Below are 25,000 nucleotides of genomic sequence, written 5' to 3'. Positions count from 1 at the left end.
ACATGGATTTGAGTAGCACACATCCACATCTACAAGCAATATTTACAGTCAGTTGCTTTCGATTCTGGCCATTTTACTAAAAACTTTCCCAAACAATATTTCCGAAAGTTTCATGCAACGCGAATCTATCAGCACTTTTTCGATTGGTTAGCGAATGATGTTGATGAAACTTTATCAACCTTTATCTGATTCACAGCGGTCTGAGCTGCATGCAAATCCCCAAAAAGATTTTTTTTTTTTTTTTGCACAAAAAGGATTCCATCTTAGTTATGAGAAAAGCAATACGTCACTTTAAAGCTAAGAAAATATTCTCTCCGTACAACATATAACTAATTCATAGGGAGGGCTAAAATATTGCAGTAAAAAGACGCAGGAACTAAGCTCTATTACGAATGGACCGACGAAATATTATCTTATTCCAGAACATCAGGTCACCTTCGAGAGGTGCATAGGCGCCATCCCAATATTCCACTTATTGCATGGCGAAATGTTTGTTGTTATATCTCATTCTTTTCTCGGGATTTTTTGTCATGTGAAAAGTTACGTTTGTTGTGTAATAATTGTGAAAATTTCAGTATTACTGACATAGATAACATTACCTCCACAATCTAATCCGTTGTAACCTGGTAAGCACTTGCATTCAAATCTGCTTTCTCCATTTAGGCATGTCCCTCCATTTTTGCAAGGATTGCCGTTTGAGCAATGGTCAGTGGCTGACAAAACAAGAACTTGCCTTCTATATTATTGACTCGGGGTCATTGGCTTCTTTCACGGGAAAGTACAACAAACTATGAAAAGTGCTTTTAGTTGGATACATGGATTGGATGGGATGAGATGGGATAGAATGGAATTGGATGGGATGGGTTGGGATAGGATGGGATGGGTTGGGATAGGATAGGATAGGTAAAGACAATTTCATAAAATTTACTAATGCCTAATAGTGAATATAAGTTAAATATCTCATAAACTCTAAAATTGAATTACAGATCATATTGAGATAACTTAAATGTTTAATCTATGGACAAAAGGACTAACGAAGCAAAATATTTTCGTGTCTTATGAGACTTAGTTGTGATATAAAGATTAGCATAAGCCACAGGTCAGGCGTTTTTCATGTCGTTGTCGATAATTCGCTTTCGTTTATATCTTTTAAAGAAAATAGTTTTTGTGTAACGTTATAGAAAATAGTGTCTGTTCTCGTAAACAATATAGGTAAAAAAGAAAATCACTTAATTATTAGTGGTGAAGATAGAAACAGACAGATCTTTTAAAAATTGAGTGTATTTATCAGTACTAGTCACAATTTAGAAACACGTTTGATGCACGTTTCAGAAATGCTATATACTATAAACTCTAATAATAGTTAACAGTACTTTAACTAATATTCTTGCATGTTTCAGTTTTGCACACTGAACGGAAAAACGTTTTCTGTTTCCTGATCAGAGTGTGTCAAGACTCACATTTACTTGGAAGTAGACTAACTAGACAGTTTAGCAACAGCCCTCACAAAAACGTCCCTGTCTATCACATCAAACCCAAAATGGCCAATAAAAGTCTGTTATGACTGTTAAGGTCAGTAGTATTGATTTGTAAGATAGTAATTAATGTTCTGAATAGCCTTGAAGTTTGTTTCGTAGTACAGGGGAAGAGACTGGTTACGAGTGAGCTTTTTTCGTTTTGGTCAGTGGTTAGGTGTTGCCATCATCCACCAGTGCGGTCGCATGAAGCAGAAGTTCAAGCCTTTCTACCGATTTAAAAATGCTGATTCAAAGCAAGAAACTGTTGGCAGCCAACTATATTTTGAAAGGTAAGCTTTAACTGTTCGCAAATGGTTATTTTGACAATTGATTGTCTTAAAATTTTACGATTTTTAGTGTTAGATATTTCACACCTCAAGTCAATTTTGAGATAACGATATTTTTAGTTACATGTAATCGCTAATAAATAAAGAAATAGATAGAACTTTATCAAGAATTCCCACATTACAACATTACAGATTGAGTTGTAAGCGTTGAAATATTTGACATGAGAACGCTTATACATCAAATGATGTGAGTATTAACTTCGTTCATGTCTGAGAGAATAATTCGTTGATTATCTGTTCAAAGATTAATCCGCAGCTGAACCGTAGAATACTCGGCCAGATATATGCATATGAATGCTGCCAAAAAGAACACAACAGTGGTCTGGTATTCTGCAATTTAATTAATACGCCTAATCTGGTTTTCTGGACATGATGGTGTGCCTCTTGCTTTTTTATTTGTCGTTTACTATAAGCTTTTACACAATTTACCTAAATTCTTCAAGCAAGCGTTGATTTTCCTGCGTTTTCTTTGTAGTAGAACCTTCCTAACAGTGTTTACGCAAACACCTTATTAAACTGGCAATATGTTAACATTTGTAAACCAACCTTTGTGAGCATTTTTTGGAGTTTGTGTTCATGGACAAGGATAGAATATGAATTTAAAAGATCACAACATGAGTCATCAAACAGATTTTCTTAATTTCACTAGAATCACTAAAGAAAACTAACAGGACAGGGAAAGCTCCTTTAGCAGCATAGAAAAATGCTCAGTAGCTAAGTAACTCTTGCTCTTTATCAATTTTTCTTTTCTTACTTAGTAGGTATACACATGTTGTGATTTCCTTTCGTACACTGAGTTAAAGCTTGCTTTTAAGCATGACTGTCACAACTGACTTCCTCTTTATCAGTTCTTATCAGACTTCCTCTTTATCAATTTTTCTTTTCTTACTTAGTAGGTATACACATGTTGTGATTTCCTTTCGTACACTGAGTTAAAGCTTGCTTTTAAGCATGACTGTCACAAGAAATCTTTTCTAAGTTTAACCTCTGAAATTAATAACAGGTAATTATATAGTTATTTACTGTCTTATCTGTGTTCTAATTATGAGTAGTTTAGGATTTCAAGGGTATTTTTTTGGGAGTAGTCTGAAATTTCTTCTTAGGTTTCTGATTGGCTGGAATAGAAGTTTATTTTGATTTTATTATTTCGATCTACTGGAATAAAATTTTTACAGAAGAAAGAAATGTTATCCTTGTTTGTTGTTCTTTATACGTAAAGAAAGTTCATGTATTATGCAAAGCCATCTGCGTGCCCCAGATGTACTTTTGATTTAGGCCATCCCCCTTTTTTTCTCGTTTAGCGTCGAATGCGTTTCCTGATGTTGGGTCGGTCGGTTGGGATTAAAAAAAAAAAAATTACAAGACGTTTCAGGAATAGGAGGCCTGGTACCTCAGCACCATTGCTGTCAAGCCTGGAAACAATAAGATACGAACCCAAAATCAATATGGGGGAAAAAGAGGTTGGTGTTATCGTAAAATTAAGACAACGAGGAAAAAAGGTTCAACCACCGAAACTCCTATGCGACGAAAAAATGGTTTAGCGACGTCGTAAACTGTTTTTTTTTTTTTTGAAAATGCCAAAAATTTGAGTCGGTCCGACGACGCTAAACGGAGAAGACAAAAGACGATGGTCTAAAGTGCGAAAGCCTTTCACGCAAAACTTAACTTCCCATAGCGCTTACTGTTAACATACAATAGAAAAAAAAGTTCGATTAAAACACATTCCGCGCGGTAGTCAAATTAATAACGAATTTATTCATCAGTGATATTTTCGGCTACATACAATTTTAAGTTTGAGCTTTGTGCATTTATCTCAGACTTACCTTCACATTTGGTTCCTTTGAATCCTGGGAGGCAAGAACACTTGTACGAGTCCCGGCCATCTTCACATGTTCCTCCATTCTTACAAGGATTCGAAGTACACTTGCTGAATACTATGAATATATCACAACAATAGACCTCTTTAGCTTGTACGTTTTGTTTTCCCATTTCAGACCACGTGATGTTCTCAAGGGAAATTTCCTTTTGTTTTTTCATAAGTTATGCGTACACATTCACTTGCATAGGACGACATTTGAAAGAAAGTATTCCCTAGAGTAACATCACGTGGTATGAAATGGGAAACCAAAATGTACAAGCTAAAGAGGGCTATTGACTGTCAGTGCATTCTAATTCATGGGAAAAAAGAAGAAAAACAAACTATCCCAAAGTAAAAAACATTTATGATGGCGTAATAGATTGATCTTTTGGTTAGTAGAATAGTGCTAAGACGTTGAATTTTCCGCGAGAGTATCTATCTGAAATATCTCTTAATACTTGAATGAATTACTTCCCACCTCATGCACCTCTTATTTCCGTAAAATTGGCAAGGTTCTAGCGAGAAGGTGTTTCATACGTACAGAAATCACTTACTGTCACAGTTTGGTCCTTTGAATCCTTTCACGCATGTGCAGTGGTAGCCATAGCTGGTTGCATAACAGTTTCCCTCGTTTTTACAGGGGTTTGGAAGACAGTGGTTGACATCTACTCAAAATGAGCATATATTTAATTTGATGATGAATGGCAGATATAAATTGCCTGACGAATTTGCATTTTTAAGGGTATTTGGGAATCTGAAGTACTTTTAATTTTGCTCGAAGTTTTGGGGAAAGACAACTGGTGCTTCTAAACATGTTCGACAAGTTTCATTTTGTGGTAAAAGGTGGCCTCTCGTAAGTTGCTCTTTTTTATGCATTCGTGAACCTGAAGAGTTCAGGATCGCACAAATAGCGGAAAGAAACCTGTGAATGGTGAGAACGTCGTCAATATGTGATAATTTTGCAATTCCTGAAATTCTTTTGTTCTGTAAACGTCATCATCACCTGTCGCCATCTAGTCTGTAACTCTGAAACACGTTTCTAACTTAAAGGGTGGGTCTCCGTAAAAAAACACAGGGCACCTACTGTACGGATTAAAGTTATTAGAACACTAGATGTGTCCTTGTCTGGAATTGTTTAATTTACTTTGAAAAAAAAACCTAATTGTTTTCAAGACATTTTAGACTGATTTTTGTTCACTTGCTAAAAGTCCGACAGCATTTACCTCACATTACCATGAAGCTAAAGACCTCAATTCTACGTAAGGTCTAAACTCTTTCCAAAATGGCGTCGTTATTTTTTTTTTCATGCACGAACCTGATTTCACTGATCTTATAGGTATGTGATTATTTAATGACGCGATCTTAAGTGTTTTCGATTGCTTGGATGGCTGACACGTTTTCCATTGTTTTTATGTGTTCTTACATTACAAGATTTGCATTAATCTTACCCTGACAATTCTTTCCCATAAATCCGATGGGGCAATCACATTCGTAGCGCTCTTCAAAAGCTGTACATCTGCCATCGTTTTTACACGGGTTCGGACTACACCTTGCCTTGGAAACACCTGTAGGATAAAACTGAATTCAACGTTTTGACCTTTCGTTTCAAATGGTAAGTGGAAAATTAAACTGGAATTTGAGGTCATGTACGGGAAGATAAATTTCCATTTTTGATCTTACTACAGCTTCTTTTGCAAAGTTAGTCCGATTGAGGAATTTTGGGATGGTAATTATAACTACGTCTTCTTTTGAAATCCGAAATATATATTTTTATGAAAATGACGTTGCTCTTGGAATTACTTTGAAAAAATAGAGGTGGTGAAGTTTCGTAGTGGTTTATTGCCAGCATTTCAAAGAGACTGATGTTCACAGCAGAGAAAATCAAGATTAAAGTTTTACCTTTTTTAACGTGTCTGTTGACTTCTTCGTGGATTTCACCAGCCAGCCATGAAACTGGTGGTGGCGGTGGGCCAAACACGCCACTTGGAGTTTCAAAATTTGGAGTTGTCTCAAAGCTCTTAGGCCCGAATTGAGGGTCATTATCATACTCAATAGTAGGAGTAAGATCCCTTGTAGCTGACTCCTCACTCATTGCACGAGTTTCAGCCGTGGGATTGTTTTCAATGGGAGGTGTAATTTCACTTATTGACGTTGGTCCCATGTCATTCATCGCTTCCATGCCCTGAACTGGTGAGTCGTCATGAACAGAATGGAAATCGTAACCGGCGGCCGGCTCCAAAACTTGGCCCGGTCCTGTGCCACGAAACGACGGTAGTGGCATAACTGGAGGTAAACGGCGCACTGGATCGGGCAAATGTAATAGTGGTGGTTGTGGCGGTGGCCCTTGTTGGAAATGAATACCACTCAGAGGTGCTGGAATTATTCCGGGGCCATTAACATTGAGGAAGCCGTCCGGTCGCGTGAAGGGCTGCATCTGTCTAGGAACAGATTGTTTACTAAGAGAATTTAAAAATTGCGTTCGTTGGATTTGAACAGGAAGAAATAATCTCTTGACAGCTCCACCTTGCTTTTGAATTTTGGCATTCAACATTTGAAGATTCCGCAGAACTGTGTTGAATGGTGTGGCTCCCCAGATGTGAATTGCTTTTAAAGGTGGAGGTTTTCTTCGACGATTTTTTATCACAGCAGACGTTGCTACCACACGCAATGGTTTTGCAGGTTGAGGTAATGCGGTTGAAACCTTCCGTCCTAATTTTGTTTTGTGTCCATTGTTGCTAGTTTCACGCTTAATTCTTCCCGTAAATTTTGTAAAACCCTCTGCCACACCGCTTCGAACAATTCTTCCAGCATGGATATAGCTTCGGATGAAATTATTCGTCCAGAATGGATATAGGCGCGTAGGTTTGCTTCTGTGATTAAAAGTATCTAATAGGCTGGAATTCCTTTTACGAAGATTTTTGCATCTCGCTTGAGTAACCAAGACAAAACTAAACCATAAAACAGCGATGTGAGTCCAAACTTCTGTCATCCTCAATTTGTTTGTGTTGGTAACAAATATCCCCATAGTTTTTCCACATATTTTTCCATATCGAAAAACGAAATCAGACCAAAAACGCGGTAAAGATATATATATTACAACTCAAGACTGTTTCATATTTGATTTGGATTTAGTTGATTTCATCAAATCGATGACATCATTCAAGAAAAATCAACAATACAAAGACCGGTTCATTGTCAGGTTACGTTTCGATCGGACACCCCTTTATGTTGTTTGAATCCCAAATCAGAAATCGACTCTGGGCCGGCACCTGTTCGCGGTTCACTGGTCCTTAAATAAGAAACACAGCAAGACGCACCGGCGATCATTACTTGGGATTTCCTGTGTTGCAGTTGTAAAAAGGATGCAGTTGGTATTGTAATACGGTTCCAAACACTGACAATAACAGTTGTAGTCATTTATATTACAGTAAACATATATGTATATTTTTTTTAGTCCCTCCTGATGAGTGATAACTGATCATTTTCTTGCCAGTGTTACTTGTTTTGTTGCTAAGCTTAGCTTCCAGCTTGAGTGCAAGTGCTGAAGATAGATTCTATCTGCTCCTAGGGACTTGTCCTTATTGCCTTTACTGGAATGCTCTATCCTTAGGCTGCATCCATAGCCATAGACTTAAGCCTCATTTACACTAGGAAATTTTCCTTGAAAAATTTTTCCTTGATAAGTTTTCCTTGGTAGTGTAGATGGAAAATATGACAAATAACTGACAAATAATTGTTTCCTCGAAGATACCTGAATGAGCTGAATTGATTTGGCATATTAAGCGGGAACGAAGACTGTTCAAACAAAATTTCATCATGGAGATTAAAATTGGAAGAAATAGGGCGTATAATAGGATTTGGGGAGAAACCTCATGTACTTAAATGCGAGAACGTTTGCATAATTTTTCTTCCCAATTTTAAGTCTTGTGGTTGGCAGCTACAGCTGTATGTGTTACAATAAATAGTTTTCTTCTATATTGTTTTCTCGAAACAGTTTGAACTACTTCCCGTTGTGATCTTTCGTTACCCAAGTGAAGCGTGTTCATACTCAGAGTCCATTAATACCTAGGATCCTCAAGAACGAGATCCCATATATATCATCCCTACACTTAGGTATCTGACAACTACAAATATAAGTGCTCTTGCTCTTTGACCCCACAGTAAATACCAAAGCTTTGCGCTATGAATCTTGTTAAAAAGGTAATTTGCTGGAGAGCATTGCACCTTACTTCAGTTACAGTTATGTTTCTTGTTTTTGTTGTGACGTGAAGTTACACCATAGAGGTTTGTCAAATACGTCATACAAGCTAGGACAACAAGAGTTTTCACTAAGGTGGTCACTAATAACCCCCCATCTGAAGTACTTAAAAGAACATTTAAAGGGCCCCAAAAGAGAAGTTTGATTATAAATTTTATTAAAATTTTGACTCATTGACGTCTAAAACGTGATTTCAAAACACGACATTATTTTACAAAGCGTGTTCTAGCTGGTGAAAAGTGTTTCACACTATTTAATTTTCCTCTTCTGCGTTAGAAAAGCGTTTAATTTCAGCGAAACTTAGATCTGTTATAGAGCAAGAAGAATGGATAGGACGCAACAGGTCAGAGCTAACTTTATAGGATAATGGTCTGGAAGTCAGAGGTCTGCTGCCAGAAGGCGTTTCTCACATAAAATTCCCTCATAATCCTTTGTGCAAATGCATGCAAATCCATAATTACTATTGGTGTAGGAGCCATCCACACAAGTTCCTCCGTTGAGGCAAAGGCCAGTTGAGCAGACTCTTTTGACTAAAAGACAAAAAGAGTTATTATTAAAAGGAAAAAAAAAGAAAAGAAATAAAATGGAGAGAAATAGAATAACGGGGTTTGATATCTATATGTTGTCAACAATGTGAGACATGCAACTTCCATGTCTCGTTAGCATTCGAAAAGTGATTCCTGCTTTTCGTCCAGACGGATTGCTATTCTCTCTCTTCAGGAACCCGGATAGGTTTTTATAGGAAGCTTAAAGTCCCTTTAAAGGCGAAAACATTCTTTTATTTGGGCTTTTTTAATGTTCTACTTACTTTTCAAGAATAGCGAAGTAAAACTGCCAAGTCTTCATACCTTCACACCTCCTTCCAGAGAACCCTCTTTTGCACTGACAGGAATATTCATTACCAAATTTTAGACAAGAAGCACCATTGTCACAGGGATTAGGGAAGCATGCAGAGGCTAGTATGTGTAATGATGAAGGATCTATTAACGTTTAACACAACTTTTACCAAAAATGTTGCGACAAAGATAATGCGGATTCGTCAAACAAGTCGTCTACAAGATTTCCCCCAAAAAATTGGCTTCAAGTTTCTCAATTCAATGTGAATTGGATGTGGTTTGTTACTGGAATAATGCGGTGAAAAAAATGAATCAGATCTTGCTCTCGCCTTATCTTGTACAACTCGCAACATGGCGTAACAAAGGAAGGATTGTTTCCGTGCTGTGGTGCCATATTACATTCTGGCAGGACCGTATCTAAAATTTAGTTAGGACAGAACATCTCAAGGTCGGCCGGCTTTTTTTCTAACCTTTTTTTTTTTTTTCAGTAAAATCAACCACTGACTTTAAGAGATCACGTGACCTAACCAAACAACAAAACGCTCGTATCAATCACCGTATTTGCTGTTGGGAACTGAAACGTTAATGGCCGTACAGGAAGAAATGGAGTTAAGTTGAGGATGCTAATCCATTTACCGGGAATGTTCTAGACTTTATTTGTTTTTAAGTGCAGATATCTATTGTAATATCATGACTGATATTAGTAACGATGAAAACCTACCTTCACAGTGTTTTCCATAAAATCCAAGGCGGCAATCGCAGTGATATCCAGTTGGCTCATCTCTGCACGTCCCACCATTTAGGCAATAAATTGAGTTACATTCACTGAAAACTTACAAACCAAACGTGAAAGTATAAAACAAATTACTAGTAAACAAAGTGACGATTATTTCCTTAATGAACATGCTGGTGTAATACACCAGTGCAAAAAGTGTAATACCGGTGCAAATTTCACATCGAAATTCTGGAATATGATTGGCTAATAAGCAATAGGATTTCGTCAGAACCAATCAAATCTTTTGTTTTCAAACCAAGCGCGCGCCCTGGATGGCGTAATTTATGGCGAAAATTTCCCTGATTGCGTGATACGCGTGCGTTTTTTCTGCTTAACCATCTCGAATTAATTCATGTATATTATTAATAAGTAATCACATGATTTCTCTCGCGCAATTTGGAATAAATAAGCTCTTTTAATTTTTTTCAAAGATAACAAATTTTGGTTGTCTTGGAAAACATTTACTCATGCTTATTTCTTCCAAATTGCACTCGAAATCGTGTGATTACCTATACTTAATTAGGTGTATAGAGTGTTTTCACTCACGTGATCAGTAACCTTGCTCACCGAAACAAAAGAAAACGTTTGCATGATAATGGAGCTCAATTCCTGGAGTATTAGTTGGGGACACCAACATGGCCGCCGTTCCATTGTTTAGGAACACCAACATGGCTGGCGTGACGTCACATGAAAACACTCTATTCACACACGTGAGTGATATCGAAGTTGGGCAGAAAAACAAGGGAACACTTTGCCAAAATCGTCTTGTATCTAATAACTTGCACTATTGGGTCCACATATCTGTAAAGGTAATGACAAAGACTCTAACCTTCACATGTTTTGCCCTTAAAGCCTTGTGGACAGTTACAGACGTAGTCGTTGATCACTTCAAAACAGACTCCTGAGTTCTTGCATGGGTTTGGCGAGCACTTGTTGATTTCTGTTGGTAAAGCAGATTGTCCTCATTCTCTCGCCACAAAAAAACAAAACAGAAAATTTACGTATTTGCACTGGACAAAGAGTGCTTCGCCTTATGGCCTTTCTTTTCACTCATTCTCCATGTAGGCATAGCAGTCACGTACTACTACTACTACGACTACTACTACTACTACTACTACTACTACTACTACTACTACTACTACTACTACTACTATGCTATGGCCGAGCTAACGCACACTTCAGTGACATAATAATAATGATTAATAATGATGATAGTAATAATAATAATATTAATAATAATAATATCATTAATTACTATTATCATTATTATTATTATTATTATTAGTCTAAGTGACAGAGATATTTTTCGTTCCATACCAAATAACTATTTAGAGAATATAGGAATAATTCCAGGCATAAAAGGACAACCGAGGTCTGCGCTTCTTTCACTGTCAACATCCTGCGAAAGGTGCTCTCCGTCTGAAGTCCAGTGGACTTGATGGAGAGTTCGACATTGTAACATTTCCAGTTTGAACTATGCGGAGTGATGATAAAATAATTATGATAACAAGACTTATAATAACTTTAATGATTTCTCAAGCTTAATTTTCCCTCACACTGTCTACTAAATAGGGGATGCGGTAGATCAAATCGAATAGTGGTTTTTGGTGAAGGGGAAAACTTGTGAACCTGTGAAGGGAGCAGGGTTGCAAACCAACAAACCTGACCAACATAATGGCGCTCGGACCACATTGGCCCAAGCATCGCCCCATATTGGCGAGTCCAATCTTTACTGTACCACTCCAGCTCCCCCAACATATTTAAGCCCTTATAAAGCTAAGCAGATTGCGTTCTCTGTCACAGAGAGAGACTGTAAATTAACTTAAGGTGACAGTAACTGAGTAATTTGAGGCTAACAAGATATATGTTAATTACACTGACCTTCACAGTTCTTTCCTTTGTATTCCGGTAGGCACACACAGGTGTACGATTCCTCCGACTGACTGCAGGAACCTCCGTTGACGCACGGATTAGGATGACAATTACTTCTTTCTAGAAAAATATAATGTGGCGCTTTCATAAGCAGGAATAGCAAGAAAGATTTGTGAGGTAGGTTCGAATCCAAGCAACTTGTATTGTAAGTTTTCACTCTCGTGATCATCATCCATGTTTTTCAACGAAAACAAAAGAAGACGTTTGCATAGTAATAGAGTTAAATTCCCGGAGGATTTGGTCGGAGCTCCAACATGGCCGCCGTTTCTTTGTTTAGGGGCTCCAACATGGCGGCCGTGACGTCATGCGAAAACCGAGAATTGGGAAAGGAAAGGGAGTCGTTCTAGGGCTTGTGCACTAATTGGGGACACTGTAAACTGAAATCAACAAATTCATGCAGATCAAATCAAATGCTGGTTTTTGAGGAGAGAGGAAAACCGGAGTACCCAGAGAAAAACCTCTCAGTGCAGAGAAGAGAACCAGCAAATTCAACCCACATATGACGCCGAGTCTGGGAATCGAGTCCGGACCAAATTGGTGGGAGGCGAGTGCTCTCACCACTACGCCACCCTTGCACTCCACCCTTCCACCCCACCCCCATTATTTCATGTATTTTAATGAGCTAAGGCGCATAACTTTGTAGAGCCCGCAGACCAGTGGGATACATTGTCCATCCAAGACCTAGACAAACGACTTATTGTAGCTGTCTGGTGAGTTCTAGTGGCTCAATGGGTAGAGCATCCGACCGGTGTTACGGAAGCCTGCTTTTTCGATTGTTCTTTCAGCCGTTGCCAAGCAACTTGAATTCTATCCTTCTCACGGGCGCATTACACCTGTCTATCATTTCATGTATAAGTTGTTTGACTGTTCAGCGTTAAACGTTGAATTTTTCTAAGGGAATTATTCAATAAATGATGTTTTTTTAGCTTCTGGGACAAATACGTCTTTTGTGTACCTCGCCCATCGTGAAAAAAAAATTCAGTTTTCCACGATTGTACTTTTTGACCAACACTAAACAGATACAGAATAATGTATACATGATAATGTAAAATGATGACAACACATTTATTTCCTGCTGACACTCACCTTCGCAATTTTCACCACGATAACCAACAGGACATGTACAAATATGCCTTCCAGTCGCTATTTCCGTGCATGTTCCACCATGTTTGCACGTTGTTGTTCCACACTCTTCTTTAACTGCACGAATTAACATCCTAAAATTTGTTATACTGAAGCGGTTGAAGAACTTTACTATTATAGTGTGCTATAGCTACTTTGCACGTTCAAACAACGTAGAAGTCGAGTGCCCTTAACCCTATTTCTGTCCTACTCAATCTTAAATGTTCGCGAGGTTACCGCGATTTCTCATAATTCTGCGGAATCAAGGCTAAGCGCCAAACTGCGTTTTGGCTTCCGTCAATCAAATTTCCGAACATAACAGGGAAGATAATCATTAGCTGTTGTCCTTCAGTAGCATTTTGTGGTTAATGATTCCAAGTTCGAGTGAGGCCTAACACTACTGTGACGTTTTTATGCCCAATTATTCCATCAGAGATCAACCCTAGTATTGGAATTGGGCCCACACAAGGACAGAGAAAAACTCTGACCAGGGTGGGATTTGAACCCACGACCTTCGGATTAGATCACCGCCGCTCTACCGACTGAGCTAATGATTATCTAAACTAGGCTTGGGCCGAGTCGAATTTGTCCTTGTGAATAACATCTCACATACCCACGGCCTGCTCCCGTTCTGGCCTTGTAGCTCAGTCGGTAGAGCGGCGGTGATCTAATCCGAAGGTCGTGGGTTCAAATCCCACCCTGGTCAGAGTTTTTCTCTGTCCTTGTGTGGGCCCAATTCCAATACTAGGGTTGATCTCTGATGGAATAATTGGGCATAAAAACGTCACAGTAGTGTTAGGCCTCACTCGAACTTGGAATTATTAATAACAGGGAAGATCGACACCGCCTCCGAAACTTCGAAGTCAATTGGAGTTTGTTTAGTTCACAGCTCGAATACCATTATGATATGCTTTTAGAGGTTCTTCCGAAAAAAAAGATTCGTACAGATTCCATCGCTTTCCATTGGTGTTATTTTGGAATGTACTAATATACCGTGGGAACCAAAGATGCGGATTGGTAGGTTATGTCACGCATCAATTGATTTCGGCATCCGTGTCTCGGCTTGACGTCGGTAGTTTGATTTGCCGGGAAGCCAAAAAGCAGTCTGGCCGTTGGCGCTTGAATTGAAGACGAGATTCCACAGAATTATGAAAATCGCAGTAAGTCGACGAATTTCGAATACGAGTACATAAAATACACTCCGACAACAACAACCGTTGCCACTTTCGGCTCGCTGGAATTACCCGTTACAAAATTTCATTACATGTACGAAGTGTGCGGCTGTCCTGCGCGATGTGAAACTATGATCGCAAAGTGCCTTGCACGTGCGTCCTAGCGTTTGGTACATTTCTTAAGAGTTCTTTGGTTGAAGAAAACTAAGGTTTTGTGTAGAATCCCATGAATCTTACGTTGAATAAGTGGAGACAATGATGTTCAATTAGAAATGCAAACGGCAAGAATTGAACAAACCTGCTTTATTTGCTGATCGATGGGGACAAAAACTTTGAGATAAGAAACGAATTGTTTAGGGCATCACAAACCTTCACATCTTGTTCCCATAAAACCCGGAAGACATTCACAGTAAAAACCATGCCTTCTGGGAACACAGATTCCTCCATGATGACATGCGTGGAAATGACATGGACCTGCAAATTAAAACAAGGAACAGAAATTTGACAATTTGAGAATGCTCCAGGCGGTTAAGGGATCGATGCAAACATTGAAAGGTCAGACCCCACGTGTTCATAACAATAATAATAATAACTGTCGCGGCTAATCGCCGTCGCAAAGTACAGCAACGACGCAGCTCAACAAGGTCGAACCGAAAGCATATGTTGGCGCCTCTGGCAGCCGCTATACGGTCCATGTGTGACCTTGGAGCACAGCTTACAGCCAGCTGGAATCAGTCGTATGTTGGTTTTTGCTGAGGGGGGAAAACCGGAGAACCCGGAGAAAAACCCTCGAAGCAGAGAAGAGAACCAACACAAACTCAACCCACTTATGGCGTTGGGTCCGGGAATCGAACCTGGGCCACATTGGTCAAACGCTGGATAGCGCTATCCACCGGATAAATCACTATCCAGTGGATAAGTCATAGCAAAGCCAATTTCGCTATCCACTGGGTAGTGATATATCCGGTGAAAAGCGCTATCTATCGTTTGAACTCACTCCCTTGCGATTGCTTTACAAACTAAACTTTGAAACCATCACCGAGCGATTAAAAAAAAATCCGTTACAGTTGAATGAAATATGATATAAGCGACAATGCATGAGATATAGCGACTTAAACCTTCTTTATCTGAAGCTGGGGAACTCTGAGTTAAGCTACACCTTTTTTCAATCCTCTAAGTGCGGCCTAGCACATACTTAAGATGGCTCAAACAAGTTTCAACACTTTGAGGAGACACACTTTTTAGAATGGTTGACGCTACAATTCTGTATCACGTAGCAGCAATGTTATGGAACCATATGAAACACCGATTATTTCCAAAGAAGATGCGATCATTATTGTGACGTAATAAGTTACCTTGGAAAAGGGAAAACCCTGTATAAACACCTTATATTTTGTCTTTTGCTGCTCTTATCTCAAAAACGAGTTCGGTTACTCCCATTTTTTACTGCTGGAAAGTGATTAGAAGGCCAAGATAAAACATTCTGCAAAGTTTAAAAAGATCTTTGCTGGGGAATCAGAGCCACCTTAACAAAATCACAGATTTAAGGTGGTTCTAATCTGCGGCACAGAATTTTTTTTAACTTTGGACCTTCTGATCGCTTTCCAGAAGTAAAAAATGGGGATCACCGGGTTCATTTTTTAGATATAAGCAACTAAAGACAAGATAAAGATTGTTTTTACGGGGCTTTCTTGTTGCCACGGTGATTGATTTCGTCACAATAATGACCGCATCTTGTTCAGCAATAAAGTTTCCATATGATACCGAAACATTGCTAATACGTGATACAGCGCTGTAGTGCCAATCCTTCTAATAAGAATGTTGCTTGAAAGCGGTGAAACTGCTCTGAGCCATCTCAAGTAGACCTTGAGGCCTACAAAGATGAATAGCCTCGAAAATGAAATGAGACCGGTACCTTGTCAGTCCTTTGACTATAAGCACTAAGGAACCCAATAATGAACCCAATAATACATATATTTTATATGCGGCAGTATTCAAGCCTCGCATCATGCGCTAGATTAGTTCAAACATTCAGAACATATGATGAAACTTAACTGAAAGTATGATAAGCACTCGACACTCAAGTGGTGGTGAAGTTGAATTCTGGGAGGCCCAAAGACAGTGGAGGTCTTGAGAGCTATTCGAGTGCGGAGCATCTTTGTGCAAACGAAGCAATTATTGAGAATTTTGACAAATGAACAATCAAGAGATCTCTGTGGGTTTTCAGTGAGTGCTTACTACATCATTTGGTCTCAAGCCTGCTCCCTTCGATACCCCTGAGTAAAGTTGTGGTAACTTGTGCGTCCCTGAAATATTGAATCCTCGTCGAAAGTGGACAAGCTAACGAAACTTTAACTCTCTATCCCAAGGTCGATCACTAGTCCGAAACGTGAAGTGAAAGTGGGCTATAGGATGGGTAAACCAGCAAATTTCTTTGCGATTCTGAACAAGTAGTTATGTTACAATGAATACCAGCTAACGGGTTACCTTTCTCTCCACGGTCAACTAATAACATCCTCCGGTCAACAGGATTTAGTATTTCACTGTAAGGGGAAGCTGGTGTAAAATAGTAATCCCTCTTCTGAAGGTGATATTCGTTCGAAATACCACTACTGTATCTGTTATATCGTTTCCTTGAATTAGGACTGTCTGAGTTTTTCTTAACATGAAGTAACAGATTTTGTTGAGGCCCCATTCCAATGTGACTCTCTCGAAGTGCTTTAGATTTCCGCTTAAGAGTTGACTTCTTGAGGGAAACACTACCGGATTCTATTTTGTTCATTCCAAGACCTGATCCATGATCAAAGTTCGCGCGCGTAGTCTCAACGAACGTTAAGAAGCAAAGTATTATTAAAAGTACCACGGGTCCAGCGTATGTCCTGAATTCTTGCATTATCAATATGCGTGAAGTTCACATTTGCTTAAATGTCTCTTGTTCTAGTCATGATGGTGTTGTATCAAATGCGGGCAAACAGTCGCCAATGTCAATATGGAAAACAACTGCAGATATATTTAAACAATTAAAATTTCACGAGTCTGCGAAAAGCCGGCTTCAGTCTAAAAGAATTATTCAGTGTTGCAATTTCTTTGTCAAATTAACCGTGAAAGGGTCACCTGCCGACACAAGTAACGTGAAATCCTGAAATGTATTTTTGCATACTTTCTCCAAATCGATGAAATGTCTTTGGCAGTGTCTAATTAATAAATGTTGGTTGAGCCTCAATTTCCCAATGGTTCTAAAAATTACAGAAATTAAATCGGTTTGGTATCAAAGCTCTTGATACATATATCAATTTTTTCTGTTTTCGAGGGAATTCTTAAAGCGGAGAATGTGGGAAATCTCAGTAGACCTCTCTCATTCCCTGGGTGAAACATGGAAAGTTCGAATCCAGTCTGAAGCATTCAAGATAGCAAGACACAAGGAGATACCGCAAAAGCAAAGCCTCAAACTATGGACGCAAAGAAGCAGTGTGAACGATCGCTTACTAAACCCCTCATGGAACCTTCAGCGCATGAGATATTGACAAGTATCAGTCTGTCATGTGTTACAGTACTCCAGCCTTCAACGTTATGGCAAAACGGTGCAGCATCTTAGCGGCACCTTGTTCATGATACTGCAATGAAGTGTAACTTGATTCTCTATTGTCCTCCAAAACCGAACATACCTAGCTTTATGTGTTCATGCGCAATGTAATAACCTGAGGACAAAAATTCTATTTTCACGAACAAAATTTAAGAGAACTTAGAAAGTGTGTTTAAAATCACATTTTCTTCACAGCATTTAACATTAGTGGTGGTTTCATTTTTTCAACCAACTGTCTAAACCGCACCGGTATCGCGAGGTCACGGGTTCAAACCCCGTTGAAGTCCTGAAAATTTCAGGCTTCTCTATGCAATTGCAAAAATTGCGTTCATATCTGCGAGGATCACAGCTTCATTTTATTTCATATATCATTTCATCGTTGTCTGAAGTGACATGATATCTACCTCAATTTCGTACTCCGGAAATAGTTTGGATTTTTAGTCTGCTTTCTTTTTTTTTTTTGTTTTTTTGTTTTTTCATCTGGAAAAGGTCAACATTGAATCCTGGGTTCAGTGCCTTTTCGCATGAGATGACTATTATTTTTACAATAAACCTAGCTGGGGGAGTGTTTAATATTTTATATTCACGTAGGCTGGTGAGATAATTCTACAGATTTTAGGTCCGGTTTTTGCGCTGAGAAAACGATCTTGGTCAATGGTTTTTTTAACTGAATGGTCACTAGTTTTTCCCTGACATGACCACAAATATGTTGTTTAGTTAATGTTCAAATGACGTGCGCAAATGAAGCTTCCAGTCAGACTCTGCTTTCTTCACCTTTTCATTACATTGGCGTGGACCGAAACAAACAAGACAACAGGTCTTCAAAAACGCCATGCTATCGAATTACAAAATCAAACTGGTGCGGTTAAACTTGGAAAATTTACGTCCCGTTCTGACCAAGGGAGCTTGAGGCGCGCGAACACTGGAGGCGGCAAGGAAGCCCTTGGTATAAGCGATGATTCGAAGACATGGACATCTGAACATCGCAAGAACCACCTGTTTACAATTAATGGTGGCAAAAGGACTCCTTGTCAAGGCAAGTCTTGCTCACGCCGACGTGAAGTTAAGGTTAGTAAGAAAACGAAACTGCGCAACAAGCTCCATCGCCATCGAAGAACAAATTCGGTGTTTTTAGTAAAAGCTCTCGACTTGCTAAATCACTCAAAAGCTCGAGAGCTCTGGAATTTTGTTACTCGAGCGACACCTGACAAGCCGTATAAGCAATTTAGCAACGGCACGGGAGGAAGTGATAAGAGCACAAATGGCGCAACTAATCGCACAAGCCAACCTGCGAGGAACCAACCAGGGAGCAAACGGCAGGAATGGTCCGATCTTGAGAGGGAAATGCGACCACGCTTCTTTTTTAACAGTGCCCCGGCAGAATACGTTGAGCAAAAACCACCGCCAGCGCAAACTCCTAACGAAGGAACGACGCATTTACGACAAGGCCCGATTCACGTGCATGGACCTTTCAATGGAAACGGACCTGTACCTTTTATTCATGGCGAAAATAATAACTTGCATTTGTTAAAACATCCTGGTCACTTGACACCATTGCCGATTAATGTGTTTGGTCATCCACCACCAAATCATTTGGTATCTCCACTGACTTTTCACAATCATCATGCTCACATGCATCATTTTGCTCCACCCCCTCCGTACGCTATTCATATTGATGCCCCTCCAAAACTGGAGCCTCCGATGCCACCTAATGTTATTCCTCAACCAATCCCTCCAGTGGAAGTCCCTCCTCCAATTCCACCGGAGGTACTGGGTGACCAGATACCACCAGCAGGTCCTCCTATGAAAGGACCCCCTCTTCTTCAAGATGTTCCCATAATACCACCTCCAGATGGCGCCATGATAAATCATCCTCCTATAGATTCACCACTTACGAACGAAGGTATTCCCCCTGAATATTCCATGATGCCGCCTCCAGACGCTCCTGTGCCACAGCAACCTATAGATATCCAGGGGATGCCTCCACCTGGCGTAGTATCCCCAATTCCGCCTCCATTTCCCATTCAAAAAGTTCCTGTTCCTGTTCCAGTTCCTTCACCGCCAAAAGTGGAACATGTACCTTACCCCGTCCCTGTACCTGGCCCACCCTCCATACAGCAAGTCATGGTGCCGGTGCGCGTGCCGTCTCCGCCGAAAATCGAAGAAGTCCCAGTCCCTGTGCCATCTCCTCCTAAGATCAGAAATGTACCAGTCCCTTTTCCAGTACCAGTTCCTTCTCCTCCACGACTGCAACGCGTCCCATATCCTGTACCTGTACCTGTTAAAGAACCACCAGAGATCCATAGAGTATTCTTACCTGTAGCTGTCCCACAGCCATCGTCGGTCCGTCATGTTCCTTATCCAGTTTATATCCGATATCCGCCGGAAATCAAGAGAGTTCCATTTCCGGTTCCAGCACCGCCTCAGCCTATTCCAGTTCCAGTGCCCTCACCACCACGCTTGATGGTCCATCGAATACCTTTCCCGGTCATGTATCCCCAGAAAGTTCCATTCCCAGTCCCTGTTGTCATCAATCATCATCTGATGCACCAAAGCACGGATCATACCGAAGGTAGTGACATTTTCATAGTTAAAACAGCCTTCTAAATAGTGTTGTTATCAAGAGTATGTGAAGTGAACCAGCTCTCTATTGTAACAAAATCCTGAATTCAGTATTTGTGAAACCCTAACATGTTCACGGAACTACCAACCAACATACATCTTGAACAGGCCATTTTACAGTTGTTTGCTTAGTAACCTAGCCTATGAATGGCTGTGAGGCTGTCATTTATACAGACCTCACTGCTTTTGTCATGTAAATTGTGTTGTTGTGATTCTAATTAGTCTACCTTAACATGAGAATAGCGCGAAGGTTTGTAGCAAAACAGGGTCATTCGCAGCCGCTTGCTTCCATTCTTGGGTTAGGTAACTTAGCTACAACTGTAAAATGGTCTATTGATTTGATTTTATTTGCATCGTGGGTCATTTCCTAACCCCTTAGCTAAGATGCTACTGTTTGATTATCCAGAGTCCTTCATAAACGGTCAGTGCCTTGTAAATCTTTGCCTAAATGGAGGGACATGCTCCGCCTATATGAATTCCTATCGATGCCATTGTCCCAATGGATTTCAAGGAGCCCATTGTGAAGGTAAAAGAGTGTTTCAAATTCCTTCATTTGTTAATGGAAAAGAGCACATACCTCGACATTCTCTTACGTTTACAAGGTTATGTAGCCCTAGTTAAGAGAGAGGACTGGTTTGGAAGCTCGGCAAACATCAAAGGAGCAAACAAAGATGCCAAGATTTAAGTTGGAAAGTCCACGACCGTGCACAATCTTTTGTTTTGCGCTCATACACTATTCATAAATTACGTAACCAACACGTTTCTATTGGTTAGTTCCACAGTACGGACTAAACAACTATTGTGTTTTGTGCACGGTCAAGCCAAAAAAGAGAACAAAAACCTACAACAAAGAAAGTTGTGGGGTTTCATAACCATTCTCGTCTATTAACTATGATGTAGCTCAGTACCTTTGTTTCGGTATCAGAGGCTCATGAATTATGTCTAAGTCGTAGAGCTGGCCAGTCTATACTTGATCAAGACTACAAATTTAAGCCCAGACTCCTACACGCACTTTGAGCACCAGAAACGAAATTACTCTGTTACCTTAAAAAACATTTTATATTTTTGATAGAACAAAACCTGTGCCTGCCCAACCCTTGTCGGAACTTTGGTGTCTGTTCACGAGTGGAACACGACTACGAATGTACTTGCAGTAAAGGATTCATTGGAAGGAATTGCGACAGTAAGTCTACAGCTACGACTTTAAAGAAGTAAAATCATAATCGAGCAAATGTCCCTCGAAACGCAATTTTTTTTTTATTCATCTCGGAGTTTCCAGGTCACGTTTTAAATCTCCATGATGAAAACAGCTTCCAAATTACATTAGTCGCTAAATTGTATCGACTTATGTTTTCAGCATCCAAAGTAGACAGGTGATGGGTAGTTTCCGTCAATGATATCTACCTATTCGATAGTCCATGTAGTGGACTCTTGTACTAATAGACTCTTTAAGCTTCACGTAAATGTGGCTATTTTGGAAAAGTAAATGATAGAAGCAGTGGCTTTTTAAAACTGCCTTCCGCTTGTTTTCGCGTATAAGCTGGCCTTTTAACATGTTTTCAAGATAACACAAAGGAAAATGGTAGTGAAGTTTGTTGACTCAAATTTTCTCCCGTTCTTAAGATACAAAGGGAATTATGGCACCCGAAAAGAAAGGCCCGTAAAGTTTCGGGACTTTCGAGAAACGAGCCCCTTAGTTCGTTTCTTTTAGTAAAACTATTTGACCACTTGTCGGGACTGTTTTGTTTATTTTTAAAAAGGGGCACTAGGCGTTTTTGGCTTAAAGACAGTTCATTACCGTGGATGAATCGAGACTTTTAATGTTATGTGAAATTTGTATTATTTTTTTTTTTATGAAGCTCTAGACTCGGGACTTGATAATTCGGAAAAATTCGATTGCCCCTTTGCGGGAGTCGAACCCGAAGTCCTTCCGATTACTAGTTCGGTTGCTCTTCCCCTGTGCTCGGGGAAGACTCGGGGGAGTTACGCCACCCGAACTCAGTGAGCCGGGGTTATCGTCTACTATATTCTTCCGATTACAATGCAAAATTTCCTTCTAGAGCCAGATCCATGTGTTCCTTCTCCTTGCGAAAACGGCGCCACCTGCTCATCTGATGGAAACTCGTATTCCTGCTCTTGCAGAGTAGGATGGATGGGAAAGAATTGTCAAGGTAATTAATTTATTATACGTTACCGCATTATGAATAATAGAAAAAGAAAACAAGAAATATAAGAAAGAAATATCATAATTCAGTAAAATACGATCGTCCTGAGAAGGACTGTTTGAGATGACATTGACAGACTTTTCAACAACCTGAGCGGAAGTCATCTTCAGAGTCAAGTGAATTGTGTAACGTCAGTAGATACTATAAGAACTCCGGTCCAAAAAAGGTCATTCCCGGATTATATTCTTGTCTCGCACTCACGTGATTATTCGGCCATGTTGGTTGGTTGGTACAAAGCAAAAGCAAAATGTCGCTCGCGTTTTTTATAATAATCGAGACAAATTCCCAAAAGAATTTTTCGCTGTTGTTCATTACATCAACATGGCCGCCGTGACGTTAGTTGCAAGCCAAGAATAAGCGTAAATCCTTGTTGTGGTTTGTTTGTGGGGCCTTTAGTAGTTTTCGTTGTTTTACCTCTCCTTAAACAATCCCATCACACTGTACCTTTCACCTTTTCTGTCCCCTTCATGAGCTGTCCGTGCGACGATTTTCATCTACTTGGTTAACATCTCTGTTCCAACATCTTGCTTTTACTGTCCTTCATCCAATATCCTAGCTTTGTTTTTGAAAATCCGTCATCGACCTTTCGTTACTTCTTTCTAGTACAATAACATCTCAGTCATCAACACTTGACAAGTGAGGTCTTGACCGAACCATGTAAATGTTCATATTTTCCTTAGTTGAATCGAAGTGCCTTCCGTTGAATCCTTGTCAAAATGGTGGAACATGCACTGAAGCGCAAGGGGCTTACAAGTGTGAGTGCACCCCTGGTTGGACCGGACTCAGTTGCGAAGGTAACAGTTTTATCTTGGAACACCTTAACACATGTAAAAAATACCCGTGACTGTGCCGGATTCAGAATCGTCAAAGGTGTTGGGCTCGTGGTCCGGGATATCCAATATACACTTAATGTATGGTCTAATAGTTTTGTTTTCCCGAGAGTCCTCATGTTTCCCGAGACGAAGTCGAGGGAAACATCAGGACTCGAGGGAAAAGAAAACTAATTAGTTTCCCGAGGGACCAGACATTAAGTGCTTTGTTATATATTTAGACTTTCCCGCAACAATCGCAGCAAAACGTCCGGAGCGGGCTACAACTGCTGAATTGTATCCCGGTCGGGAGACATTTGAATTTGATCAGGGCCGCGTGACCAAGAATCAACCAATCACAGTGCTCGTTTTGATGATTGAAAGTCCAGGTGTATAACAATTAACGTTATTTTTCGATGAAGGGCAAATGCAGCAGTTTGTCTTTACATAAGAAGCAAAGTTTAGGGTACACTTAATGACTCTGTATTCCAAGACACGAGTGATGTTGAAGTTGGGAGAGAGCAGAGCCTGGGGACATTTCGTGACGTTTGTAGGGAAATTTCTTGTTTACAAACACTGACGTCACATTTCTTTTGACTTTCAAATTTCCCAACCAAGAAACAATAGAAGTAATTGTTTCAACAGTGAATTAGGTTCTGGTTGGAATATTAATGACAATGGGTGACAACACGAGAAACATCGTTATTGAAATCGGCGTGAATCCAATGAAGTGCATTTCTTGGCATCTCTGAAGAGGCGAGACAACGGGTTGGCCTCGTAGAAAGCCTGGGAGAGCTGAATATACGGGGCGACCGAAAACAAATCCAGCTACTTGTCAGCAAGCGAGATTTGATTCTTGCTCAACCGAATGAAAAGCTAACTCCGTATCCCACGATGTGTTCAGTGCGCCTAAAGTAGCATAATAAGCACAGGACGCAGCACTTTTCTGACACATACATGACATATCTTGTCAGCATACACAGCCTTTTATTCTTTTTCCTAGGGTGTATATATTCCCCTTTCTCTCGCATTAAGTGCAAAATAAAAACAATTGTACTGCATGGTGGTAACAGTAGGATTCAAATCCCACGCTGCTGAGGAGTCTGGTACTTTATGGTTGTACTACAAAGTTATAAAATGGAAACAAAAAGCAATAGGCTCCAAAATATCACAGAAACAATTCGCCAAACCCAACAAACAATAGAGTGTTTTCATTCACGTGATCAGTAACCTTGTTTTTCCACCGAAACAAAAGAAAACGTTTGCATGATATTAGAGCTCGATTCCCAGAGGATTAGTTAGGTTAACTTAGGGACACCATGTGAAAACAGTATATTGGTATCTGATTTCCGCAAAACTAAGGACTGAAGGCCCAGAGGTGATGTAGTCATTTAATTAATAAAAAAAGGCAAGGTGATATGTGTTGGCCACACCGGGTTGGTATTGTGGTGTGTCACCTTGCTTTCATTATGTAATTAGTACACATTTGTTAAACGCGTTGTTTATATTTAGTTGGCTGCGACAACTGCCCCACTCCAGATGAACATTTTCTGGAGGAAATCAAAAGAAACAAACTTCGTAACAAAATGGCGAGCGTCAAGAAGGGGACCGTTGCGAAAAGTTACAAATTGTGGTAAGTCGAATGCCTCAAGCAACCTATATAGCAATGTTTACAATTGCAGTTTTTCCATTTACTCCCTTCAGTTTTTCCACACTTGAACACTGATAATCCGCGTTCTCGAGTAAACCAAAGTTTCAACAAGCTATGTAGTATTTGTTTAAACTATAATCTCTTTCTTTAGAACCTAAACAAGATGCTGGCATCACGTGATACTACCGTGTGGCTTAAAGAACATGTCATGTCCTCCATCGCTGTCCAAAGCGCACTTTACTTGTGAATAATTAGTTCATTTTTATCGGCAAAGTATTGTACTTATCTTGCAA

General features: G+C 39.8%; 2 protein-coding genes and 1 pseudogene across 4 annotated transcripts in view; 1 reads left to right on the top strand and 2 right to left on the bottom strand.

Annotated features, from left to right (window-relative positions):
• The window catches only part of LOC138031226 (fibropellin-1-like), a 22,312-nt gene extending 15,467 nt beyond the window's left edge, over positions 1–6,845 (bottom strand). The window contains exons 1-6 of the mRNA XM_068878906.1: positions 5,622–6,845; positions 5,171–5,287; positions 4,277–4,387; positions 3,688–3,798; positions 600–713; positions 1–29 (exon numbers count right to left, since the gene is read on the bottom strand). The exon at positions 1–29 is cut by the window's left edge and continues 85 nt beyond it. Of these exons, the coding sequence (XP_068735007.1) occupies positions 1–29; positions 600–713; positions 3,688–3,798; positions 4,277–4,387; positions 5,171–5,287; positions 5,622–6,747 (1,608 nt within the window). The 5' untranslated portion in view covers positions 6,748–6,845. The remainder of the gene's footprint in view (positions 30–599; positions 714–3,687; positions 3,799–4,276; positions 4,388–5,170; positions 5,288–5,621) is intronic.
• Positions 6,846–8,122: 1,277 nt separating this feature from the next.
• On the bottom strand, positions 8,123–17,379 carry LOC138031224 (fibropellin-3-like). 3 transcript variants are annotated; one of them, XM_068878903.1, is made up of 8 exons: positions 16,305–17,379; positions 14,187–14,291; positions 12,610–12,723; positions 11,473–11,583; positions 10,421–10,531; positions 9,538–9,648; positions 8,829–8,936; positions 8,123–8,510 (listed from the first exon to the last, which is right to left on the bottom strand). In XM_068878903.1, the coding sequence occupies exons 1-8, from the start codon at positions 16,708–16,710 to the stop codon at positions 8,359–8,361; spliced, it is 1,218 nt and encodes a 405-aa protein (XP_068735004.1). In that variant the 5' UTR covers positions 16,711–17,379; the 3' UTR covers positions 8,123–8,358. The 3 variants fall into 3 exon arrangements, with proteins under 3 accessions (XP_068735004.1, XP_068735002.1, XP_068735003.1); XM_068878901.1 differs by having other exon boundaries at positions 8,789–8,862; positions 16,305–17,375; XM_068878902.1 differs by having other exon boundaries at positions 8,384–8,510; positions 8,829–8,862; positions 16,305–17,376.
• A 280-nt stretch (positions 17,380–17,659) lies between these two features.
• LOC138031345 (uncharacterized) overlaps positions 17,660–25,000 on the top strand; it is a 41,375-nt pseudogene continuing 34,034 nt past the window's right edge.

Source organism: Montipora capricornis, chromosome 14 (assembly GCF_036669925.1).
Source record: "Montipora capricornis isolate CH-2021 chromosome 14, ASM3666992v2, whole genome shotgun sequence".
Taxonomy (NCBI): Eukaryota; Metazoa; Cnidaria; class Anthozoa; order Scleractinia; family Acroporidae; genus Montipora; species Montipora capricornis.
The sequence above is the reverse complement of the archived record's forward strand: the minus strand, read 5'-3'. Positions and strand labels throughout refer to the sequence as shown.